The 12,285-nt window shown below is 38.2% G+C and overlaps 1 protein-coding gene across 2 annotated transcripts in view; it reads left to right on the plus strand.

Moving 5' to 3' along the window:
- The window catches only part of CDKL1 (cyclin dependent kinase like 1), a 50,335-nt gene that overhangs the window by 29,102 nt on the left and 8,948 nt on the right, over positions 1 to 12,285 (plus strand). For both annotated transcript variants that reach the window (XM_072427801.1, XM_072427800.1), the window contains exon 4: positions 7,849 to 7,921. In XM_072427801.1, the coding sequence (XP_072283902.1) occupies positions 7,849 to 7,921 (73 nt within the window). The remainder of the gene's footprint in view (positions 1 to 7,848; positions 7,922 to 12,285) is intronic.

The raw sequence follows: 12,285 nt of genomic DNA on the forward strand, positions 1-12,285 counted from the left end.
CTTAGTGTTGACATACAGTATCGGCAAAATGAATGAACAGGATAAGGAGTGTGGGAGTGCCACTTAATCCGCTCTGATCTCAAATAATAAGGATTACAAAAACAGATATCTAGTTGCATTTAGTTTCCTGTTTCAGGTTCACATGTTTTTATTGTGGTTGGTATCTCTGTAAAGTAGATCTGTCATTAAAAACTGCACTTCACATCAATCAGTCAGGCTTATGGCAATGTTACAAATCTTATTACTTTGAGGAAAGCATTCAGTGTTTAACCCAGATATTGGGCCTGATTTATAAAAGGGAGAGAGAATACACTTTCATCAGTGAAGCTGGACGATCCAACAAATCTGGAATAGATCTGGTCCAGGATTCAAAACATTTGGTAGCAAATAGCAAGTGACTCCACTCCAGGTTTACTGGATGACGCAGATTCACTGGTGAAAGTGTATTCTCATAAATGAGCTTTCATAAATTGTAGAGCCCATGTATGGTGACCCAACTCCTCAGCGAGCACCCAAAAACAGCCAGGTGGTTACTGAAAAGTGCCGGGTGGTGCGCCAGGCTAAAAGGAGCTGTGGGGAACACTGACATTATTAGTTCACCTGTGTTTGCAATTTATAAGGGTCACTGTTCACCGGGTATTATCTCTTACCGTTGGTGCAATTGTGTGTATTTTCTGATGTACAGCACTATGGAAGATGATGGTGCTTTTAAATAATAATAGATATCTCTTGCTTGGTGCCCTAAAAAGGGCATTTAGTGACCCCTGCCCCATTCTGTTTCCCTGGAACCATACTTCTGTGTTTGGAATAACCATATTGCATTCTCCCTCGATGCAGTGCTGGGGTCTGAGTGGCCATTTACCTTTACTGAAGTCATTAAAGGAGAAAGACATAACCCTGTGATCCCTGACATTGTTTGTTGCTTCTTGCACCCAGGATTGAAATAGGAAAGTGCTATGATTGTGGGAGGGGGTTAAAAAGGGAACAATCTATTACAATAGGGCAGAAGATAAAGGGGTTTCTGGCATCAGAGACTGTAAGCTGTAATTTGTGTTACATCAGAACTGTTCTATTAGACTTGTAGTGAGATAAAAGGATTATCAATGCACAACCTTATGGCTACAATTACAGAGGCATTTAGGAGCAGGCGCGGTCACCACTTCCTCCCCACAGGTAACTTCAGGCATCGAACAGAACCAGGAAGCAGTGTCCTAACAGCGGCTATCCTACGGAGCAGTGTTTCTTTACCAGGGTTCCTCCAGAGGTTTTTAGGGGTTCCTAGAGCAATTTGTCCCTCTCAGGTCACTTTATCTGACACAAATGATCTTCCCACTGAGCAGCAAGTGCTTGACTGAAAAGGCATTCAAGGGTTCCCCAATATTAGATATACATGGGCTGCCATAGAGAATATATGTGGGTTGTTGATTACCCCCCAAACCAACCACACATCAAAGCACCTGGTAATTCATTTAAAAAAACGTGGAACTCATGGCTGCTCAGTGGCTCGCAGTTACCCAGGAAATGCCTGAAGACTATCCAACTTTATGTCCGGCTCCATGCAATTTGTATATTGGAAGGGTACTGGCCAAATGTTTTTTAAACAAAATAAAATACATTATTTATTTTTTGTATAGAGAAGGGAAGGTTTAATAAAGATTTCTCTTTGTTTTCCATTCAAAAGCAACATCAGAATTACCAGGAGATCTCTTAAAATGAAAATCCCTTCTCTGATCGTTTCTCCCAATGGAAGACTTCTTCTGATCCTTTTCTTTTTTTTTTTTTTTTCATTTAACCTTCTTTTAACAAAATAAGGGCAAATATACATAATTAGCATATAAAGGCAGATATAGGAAGGACACATCAAATATAAATAAAAATATCAAGTTACAGTACATTCTGACCCAGCTTTTCATCTATTGCACCCAAGCTCCATCCTATTGAAACCCTACTGCAAATCTGTAATCCCCAATTTGGTAAATGTGGCTAAATGTTGCATTCCCCTGTGTTGGAAACAGCACAAACCCCCTTCCATAGGGATGTGGTTGTCAAGAGTTGATGATATAATGCCGATGGAAGAACTCAGATATGTTATTTGATTGTATGCAAGGATAGACTTTCCTGAACCCTTTATCACCATGGTCCTCCAATATGGGGAAACCCTTCTTCATGTTTACACATTCCTCGTATATGGGATTGTTTGTTACTATTGAACCCTAGGATCCGCTAATGCTTCCTAGTCTGCTTCACAATGTTTTCGGAAAATCCTGTTTATTGATAAATGCTATTCCTGTCCTATTGATGTTTGATCCATGCTTATGATGTTCCCTCATAATTGTTCATCTCTGGATTTGTAATGTTTTCTGATTAAAAAAAAAAAACAAAGAATGTTAAAAAAAAAAACAAAAAAAAACAATATCCACAATCAAACTGACATAATCTGAATACAAAAAAAAAGTCATGAAATGAAAATCATGAACCACCAGTTAGGGAAACATAACAGATAAGAACCATGAAGCATGATATTGGAGAAAGAAACAGCAGAAGAATGCTCACTGAAGTCTGGGCAGTCCAAAACTACAATTACACGTACACAGGGTTCAAGTATCGTTTATAGTCCGCAGAGTCCAAAAATACTGCAACATGTAAAATTGGGTACAAATTCCAATTTCATTTTATGTAAAATTGGGTGTTTGTATCTCAAATTGTTCAAGTAAGATCCTTCATATGCTTAATCTCATTCAATCAGCTCAACCACAGCTGCACAGGTGACGGCATCTGTTGCCCCCAGGAGAGATGCACGACCTTGCTGCCATAACCAGGTGTCTGAGGATCGACTTTTTTATACTGCATAGGGATGCTACATAGGGATATGATTATGATGATGTAGGAAGAATGCCTGACAATAGAAAACATGGAAATCTGTGATTTTCTGGCCATTCCCCAGATCTTTTATGTAGGGAAATGCAAATATTTTGATTTTTCCATCACTTTCTGTACCAGAGAGGAGTCGCCAGGACCAACGGAGGGAATAATCCCACCATTGGGGTCACTGACATCTTTGCAAACCTGCAAACAAAATAGGTTGTCCAGTGCAACATCAAGATTACAATAAATCAGTGTTCTATATCAACAGTCAATTTGACATTTTGAAGACTCTCTGGTCTAGGGATTTGAACCCTTACAATTTCAGTTGAATACTTAAAAAAAAAAAAAAAAAGAAAATTGGCTTCATTTACACTTTAGAAATCTCTAAGGTTTCATATGTAATTCTACTTCCAAAGCTCTAAGCTTAACCCTCCTGAGAACAACATAGTCCCTGTTCCCTAATTACATGTCATCCACAACACACGGCAAGCAATTCCGCAAGTTAAAAAGATTATCTCCATCCCACGCTATTATTTGTAAGATTATATGACTGAATGACATTTAAGTCTCTTGCGCTGCTTATTAAGAAGTCGGGGCCTATAAATCCATGTCGTAAGCAGACACAGTTACCAGCTAAGTGCAGGTTAAGTGCTCCTGCTAAGCAAGACGCACTAATCTGGAATATGGAGAGACAGTAGCCAAAACAAACAGAGGTATTACAGGGAAAGGAGAATTCCGTTTTACTGCCCTGACCCAACCATATTAAACAATTGCAACACTCCAGAGTCTTCTGTATGTAAATAGTGTGTCACATTATGGAGCGTTGTCACGGCTGTTGCGTGGGATTGCTGAAGATCTGTGGTAGGATTTTGTGTGACTAGAACAGTCGGTGCAAGCTTAGACTTGGCAAGGATGGAGACCCTGGGATCAAGGCAATAAAATCTTTTTAATATCATCATTGGCAGCTCCAGCCACACAAAACAAGATATAAATAAATGGCTTATAAAAAAGTGTATGCTGCAATATTTATCTTTAAATGATTGATTTTGCTCTCGGTACTTTTTCTGCTAGTAGATGTCCTCTGTCTGATGATTTAACAAACTTATTCTGGGCCATAAGTTCCTGGACTTACCCATCTGGGCAGTAAAAAAGACAAGCAAGACAGGGATATCCAGATATAAATAAAACTATTACCTGGTGATTCTGCCATGGAGCTCCATAAAATTTTTACCTGGTGATTTTGCCATGGAGCTTCATATTTAGGCATGTTCTGTTATAGGGTGACAACGCTCTGTTCTGTATTCCAGTTGTGCTCTTGCATTGTCACCTTAGCACATTCACTTCGAGGGAACACTACAAGTTGTCTTTATAACTTATATTACCCAGGCATAGTTTGCATTTGTCACCTTCAGGAAACCACTCCGAGAAATTACATATGGTCATTGCTGAAGTTGGCTGAAAATTACTGCCATTTCTTCCAAGAATAAAATACAGAACAAACAGAAATCAACTGGTGTTGCTCGAAAAAGAAATACTATGTCATTTATTATTTAAAAGCAGAACTCAACATGACTATGGGCTTTGTGCAGTGCTGCGTAATATGTTGGCGCCATATAAATACTGTGTAATAATAATACCTCAACCTAAAAACTAGTGATCAGGCTAATTTGATATATTACAAAAGGCACAGGTACCAAGTACCAGTAAGTACCAAACTTACCTGTCTGCTTGCAATATCATGTTAAATGCACAGCTCTTGTATGATCCTGGAATACTTGAATGCCAGGAATCAATTAACTCTTATGCCCATCAATTGGAGATGCATACATTGGACCTGGTTGACTAAGATGGCCCAAGATCCTGAACCGATAAAAAAAAGATAGAATGAAGATATAGGTGTCTGAGGATTTTTGCAAAATTCCAGAGAGCTGAGAATTTCAGATCCTATGAAAATATTCTTCTGCACTTTACTTTGGAGGAGCCCAATTTGATTTGAGATCCTCTGACTTCCCAAGATCCAGCGGTATCAGAAATGCCTGGGGCAGCCATGGGTACTTTAAGTATATTTTGTACAATTATTTTATTCCTTTTTTTTTTTCTTGTTACCTGATAATAATCCTGCAAATAAAGCATTTCCTGTCCTCGGTGGCTATGCTCAGTCCTTCTATGGTTGTCACCCAGGCTGGACCAAACATGTCTTCCTCTCCTCTTCATAAGGCGTGATGTAATGAGGGGATTACAACAAGGAAGTTATAATATTTACGATCAGTTCAGCACCCCTCACAAGGTTTTTCTGTAATCGCTGAAAATGTTCCTAGATTGAAAAAAAATACCTAATGCAGTTACCTAATCTGAGGACCTTCAGGCTGCAGTAGATTACGTTTTGGATCCTTGGTTTTGTTTTCTGAACCAATAACTAAACCGATTCAGTTCATTCTCTGATCATTTGTTTGAAAACCAACCCTTCTACAAAGCAAAAAGGCTTCTCATCAGATTCGATCATACATTTGTACCCATAATTTTATTTGTGTACTCTTGATGAATATTCACCAGCCTGTTCTATCAAAGACAGAAAATGGTAACATTTCATCACCTCAGATCCAATTGTTTTAGAAATCAGAAGGGAAGTGAAAAATCGGCCTCACCCAGCTTGTTTTATTAGTGGTAATCTATATTATTTAAAAAAAAGTCTATTAACCCCCAGCATGGAAGAGGTTAATTTGGAGCGGAGTCTGTGCTGTTTGTTATGGTGCTGAGAGCCCATAGTATTTAAATCTTTATAAGGCAGGTTTGTATTGACAACTGCTTTACTGCCCATCCTGTGTTCCTGCATTTTTATTGCTTTATGGGGGAAGAAGAAATTCATTACTGCTCATCCCTTTGTCTGTTTCTGTGGCAGCGTAATTCATTAGGTGAAGAGAGGTCAGGAAATGGTTAATGCTGATGTTCCTTGTAGATGGTCTCCATGTAATGGTCATCTGTGAGTCCTCTTAGATTGTAAGCTCTTCTGAGCAGGGTCCTCTCCTCCTCCTGTGCCACTGTCTGTTGTTTGCAACTCCTATTTATTGTACAGCGCTATGTAATATGTTGGTGCTATATAAATACTGCTTATTATTAATACTCATGTTGCTTTTATTGCTACAAAATTTAGGGTTCATTCTAAATTTTGTAAAATACCAGTGAAACTATAATATGATAAAAATGATAATTCTGTTTCATCCAGCTTCATGATATCCATGCAGGAATCCAATGGCTTTCACCCTGTGTGCACCCTAAAAGCCGAACCCTAGGTGGAAATAATTAGACACAAATAAATGCAGATCATTGTGAACATTTACAGTACATCTTTATTGTAAGCAGCATAAGTACCTAATATTGGATTTAGTTTTGCAGTCCCTACATAGCAGGGTTCAGAGAACAGTATTTAGAAGCAACAAAAACAGCCAATTAAGTATGCTGTAGTGCAAGGTGCGTGTTCATAGGTAGAGAAAGCAGAATGACATGAAGATAAACTAATCAGTCTGCTGCTTCTCATTTCATTGTCCATTCAGAAGGTAGAGAGAGGACTTTTCGGCATCGGAAAAATATCAGGTTCCCTCCTTAGCTAGACAAAGCCGTGCTGAATAAATCTCAGGATTATATGGACATATATGCAAATCCTTCGGCAGGAAAAATATGTATTTCATCTCTGAATTTAGCCATTTGCTTGCTGGTTAGAGCCTATTCATATCTTTGTATGTTTGATGTAGAGTAGGAGGTAATGCACATGCATAGGTGTGAATATTTTCTTTTAAAAATACTAAACTGCTGATGTGAAGTTGCCAGAAAGGAAAGAATAGGGGCATCTAAAACACATTTATATGCAAAAAGTATAATGTTCATTACTGCAATGTTGACTGAAAGTGCAGAAGAGGTGGAACCAAAAAAGTGGCCCATCACATGGGTAGAAATACTGTCCTATAGAATGGTGCAGATGGAGGTGGACCCACTGTGGATTTATCCCAGGTGACCAAGTAGTGAATCCAGGTTGGTGCTGGCTGATCCACAAGTCTATATCGGCTTCATATTTTTGTTTGATCCATATTTTCCTTTTGTAAAAAATAATCAAATCGATGCTGGGACTAACGATCCTTTGAATAACATAGAGATGGAATGGATTTCCTCTTATGTGCTATAAATGTTGACCATTTGACAGATTGTTTTTGCTAGAATAAATCAAGACTTTGCAACAGATGGTTGCTCAAAAAGAATTGTATATGTACAGCTGGCATTGGGTAAACGAATGGCCAACTTCAAATAGTTTCTTCAGACTTCTGGGTCTGCATATTTATTCCCTTTGGACAAATATCAAACTATCATCATCACAACATTTTATGGACATTTGGGTATGATGCCTACCTATATTGCCAATTGTGGTCACCAATCTAGAATACCATATTTTACAAGGATATACATATTAAATGATATAAATGTGGAAAAAAGGTGGCTAGGTGGTTATCATTCATTGCAACTTCCTGGTTCAAAGGCTTACCAGATATTCTGATGCCTTGGACACATCTATTTATTAGCAATCCTTCCAAGTGCTCCATTGTCCTCTCCAAACCCAAAAATGTATTGGCTGGATACTGACGTCATTCCAAGCATGACCCTACTGTGCAAACACACCTATGGTTGTGCTGGGGACAAGCTCCTTTGGTGGGGGGAGGTGAATGGCTAATTGTTCCCTGTGAACTGATGTGAAAAAATAATTCAGCAATATTAATAATTGAGATAACCAAAGGTCTATTTTAAGTTATTCTGTAGACTTCACAACAGTCGTATGGGTTTGTTACCAGTGCCATTACTGCTCTGCTATATCCCATGACTAAGTGGCACTCTGTTGGTGTAGTTTTATGGGGACAACAGTGATTTCTTAGTTTTGCACTTTCTATGATGGAAGTTTTGCTAAGCTAATTTCTTTTATTTTCTTTCTGTTTTCTTTAGAGTACCAGAACATCTTGTAAAGAGTATAATCTGGCAAACGTTACAAGCTGTCAATTTCTGCCACAAACACAATGTAAGTATGCTCAATTTTTGAGATTGTCGTTACCCTGATTCATGTCTTAGACTCCCACAGCCCTTGGAATGTTTCACCACCTTTCTTGGTTATCTTTTAATGTTGCTTGTGGCAATGAGCTAAGGGGTATTTGCAAGTATTCATAAACTATATTGAATTTGTGATCCTAAGTGAAAATACTGTCCTGTTCAGAGAATAATAAGAACCGGAATTATTCATTGGCACTTGTTGAGCATTATATGTCTATTGGCCCCCTATTCAGACCTGTTATCTGAGCCCCTATCAAAGAGAAGTCTTCTAGCATCATTTTACTTTGTAGCTTTGCAAAGTCATGACAGCTACACAAAAGGTGATGATATGTAATAATAAATGTCTCTTAGAAAATCTAACCTTTCACCATTTTTATCAGTCATTGTAGCAACATGGCACAGGCCCTGCAGAAATCTGTCTCTGCCATGAAAGGCCTAGTGGGTCGTATGTTCTTTCCAGGCCAGATTTGCCAGTCTTTCCCTGTTAGAACACTAGATGATTCATATATGTACAGTATTTTTTTTATTGTTAGTCAAAAAGGCATCTCAGAGGTATTTATGAAACACGGAGCCATCACCAATGGTTCACTATTACCTGAGCTTGCCAGGAGCCTTCCTAAATACTGATAAATCCAGCTAAAGTCTTGTAAATGCTATAAGTGGTGCTCCCAATAAAGTAAACTTGTACTAGTGTGAAAGGAATACAGGTAATGTAAGTAATAGGGAGTCATCACATTTTATCTGTCTTGATAGCAGAACTTAAGTATCCGTTCCGCCTGACTATTTCATAAAAAGCCCAACTTGCAGCAACCGTAAGGGATGTTAAAATGACCAAAGCCATCTACTATGGGGAGGCAACAAAGACATAGGCAAATGGAAATATTGAATATCCGATAGATTGCCGATCTTGCATTGCAGAAATTGCAGATCTACATTGCACAATGGTAATATTCAGATTGTAAGCTCTCCAGGGCAGGATCCTCTCCTCCTCCTGACTGACTGTGTCTGTCATTTGCCACCCCTATTTAATGCACAGCACTGTGTATTATACTGGCAGTATGTATATAAGTTAAATAATATGTCTGATTGGGAGAATTCACTGTGATGGAATGGCCAAAATTAATTTTTTTCCCTAAATTTTTGGAGAATTTAGTATTTTTAGGAAAATTGACAGTAAAGGTGATGTTAAAGTTTAACAGCTTTATTAGCTTTAAATGTTACAGAAACTACTTTGAATTAATGAGTATCCAGAAGTCCATTTTTTATCTGTGGTATCCAACTCATGCATTTTTAATGCGCATAAAAGCTTAAAGGTTACAATGCACTCATTCATTCTTTTTAATAATTGCTTTAAACTAATTTTGTAAATGATCTTGAGCATATTTTCGTGACTGACTTTGGAAATTGAGGCATTACTGTGTCATTGATACCTGACCTATAGGTGACACACCCAGAGGTTCCATACCTGTCTCATTGTATCTGCTCCTTCTCTCTTCTCCCTGAGGTCATCAAAGGCCGAATATAGATCCAATTAACATTTCTGTCTTCTCTGGTTTCATCTTGCACTAATCTCCCTTATGACACCGCTCGCTTGTTGTGATACTACATTTGCCAGGGTTTATGTTCAAGACTGTTGTAACTTAGTTTGTAGTTAGATTACCACTTTGGTTGACACAAAAGTAAGGTTCTTACTTTAAAGTAAGATATTTAGTTGAAAAAATAGGGGGGGGCTTCCATAAGGTCGGTCTATCTATTCATCTATCTATCTATCTATCTATCTATCTATCTATCTATCTGTCTAACTATCAATAATACATTTTAAATTAATAATAATAATAATAATAATAATAAAAAAAAAAGGATTTATATAGTGCCAACATATTACGCAGCGCTGTACATTAAATAGGGCTTGCAAATGACAGACGAATTTAGAGAAACAGGAGGAGAGGACCCTGCCCCAAAGAGCTTACAATCTAGAAGGTAGGGGAAGTAACACAAAATAGGAGGGGAGATATGTAGTGGTGGGAAGTAGTAACGGTTTCAAGTAACAGAAAAAGGTGGGTAGGCAAGTTTGAAAAAAATGGGTTTTGAGTGCTCCTTTAAATGAGCAGAAAGTAGGAGCAAGCTGAATAGGACGAAGAAGACCATTCCAGAGAGTCGGGGCAGCTCTAGAAAATTGGTAAAGCCGCTTGGATGAGGTTTGAGTGAGCCACTTGAGTGAGGAAGTCATTAGTAGGTCATTGGATATCTATCTATCTATCTATCTATCTATCTATCTATCTATCTATCTATCTATCTAATATTTCTTCTAAATGAGAATGAGCCAGATCTGGAGTTTTTATCTCTCTGAAAAGTAGGAGATTTTGGCCACGCTGCTCTACTTTGGCAAAATTGCATTGTGGGATGCAATGGGAAAGGCAAACATGCACTGAGCTCTAAAGCTACGTACACACTTCCAATTATTATCGTTGGAAAACGAACGACGAACGTTCATGCACGATATATATGAACGATCGTATAGCACCGATCCTGCACATAGTTAACGACACGATCATTCGTAGATATTGTACACACAATAGATACGATCGTTTGAGCGATAGAGGAACTATGTGCACGACAGGAAAGTGAACGGACGTTCGTTCATCACGCATGCTCTGAACATGGACGATCAACGAACGACCGTACACACGAACGATGTTCAACGATCGTCGTCCAATCCGATCCGTCGGTCCGGTCGTTCGTTTCCAGCCACTTTCCTCGTTCGTCGGCGTCGTTGGTTACTTTTTTACGAACGATTTTTTGCCCAATCGATCGTTCGTCGTTCGATTGGACCGATAAAAATTGGAAGTGTGTAAGCACCTTAACTTGGTCCAGCAGATTACCGAACCCTTGTTCAACTATCATGAACCTGTTCTGCCAAAAACAAGTTTTCTTCTTTGCCTAATTATTTAACCTTTATTAAATACATTTAAAATAAATAACAGCACAAAAAGTCCCAAAAATATTAGGTGATCTGTACAAATTTAAAGTGAAGTGTACAAATATCAACAATGACCCTAAGTATGCTGCAAAACACAAAGCAACATCTGAAAAAGTTTCATGAAAACTTTGCAGACAGAGCTTGCACTTCGGCAAAACAAAGTTCCATGGTTTTGCAGCAAAACCAATCATGCTGAAATCACTCCGCATGTACATTATGCACAAAGGCCCGTAGCTTTCAGTTACTCTCCTGCCCTGGTTGCTAGGTTGTAAAGAACTGATTCATATAACACTATAGACTCCTCAACATCTGCTTTCCATTTCGCATGCAAAGTAGAGCATGTAAAACAGTTTATATACCTATAAAGTGTCTGAGGCTGATCTATGAAGACAGGTTTGTTACTTTTCCGTTTGTTCTGATCCACATGCAGTCACAACAGAGTAGCTTTTGTCATAATTTTTCTTTCCTTCTGGTACTAACTGTATCCTTTATTATTGAAATTCATGTTTCACATTAATGTAAACGTATTTACATGTTTCATTCACATTTAAAATGAATGTAAAGTTAGATTATGTGTTAAGTTTGTTCTGTGTCCCCATTTGGGAGATTTTGCCCCTCTATTTATCCTGGTAGCACTAAAACAGAAAAATTAAACCAAATATTCTGAGTTGTGATCAGAGCAATAGGGAAAATTCTCCAATGCCGACCCTTGTTCAAAGAACAATTCACTGAGATGAAGATTTAATTGGAGAGATTTAATTCTTTCCTGTTGCAACTTTTGAATTAGGTAGTGAAGGGAGATGTATCCTGCAGGGTGCAAACAACAAATATTCCCATAGGGGTTTACCCTTTCCCTATACAAAAACAAATTATATTTTTACCGAGCATACACTTTGAAGTATCTCCACCTCACTAATAAACTCGACATTGTATAAAAGGAGGGCAAAAACACCATTAAATGTATTTCAAACCCACAATAGGGGAACATTGGGTAATGGGACAGAAGCAAAATTGTTTATGCACCAAAACATTGCAACTTTATTAGATATATAGTTTTATTTTGCATCGATTCTTGTATTGGTATCCTTAAAATGAATGTCAGGGCCAAAAAACATATGTATCACACCTCTGCAATATATCTATGTTTTCCTGTATTTTACCCTTACATAAAAAATACTGGCTGCCTTGCCAAACATTCACTCAGCACAACACTCAGCATTTGTGTGGACTGGGTGGTGTTGGTCCGGCCCAGTTGTCCTTTGCTAAACTACTCAAACTCACCCCGGTCTTTTTAACAAAGATATAATGTTCATGATTGCAGCCAGAATAGCTTATTTAACTCCTTGAGATAACAC

Source organism: Pyxicephalus adspersus, chromosome 12, assembly GCF_032062135.1.
Source record: "Pyxicephalus adspersus chromosome 12, UCB_Pads_2.0, whole genome shotgun sequence".
Taxonomy (NCBI): Eukaryota; Metazoa; Chordata; class Amphibia; order Anura; family Pyxicephalidae; genus Pyxicephalus; species Pyxicephalus adspersus.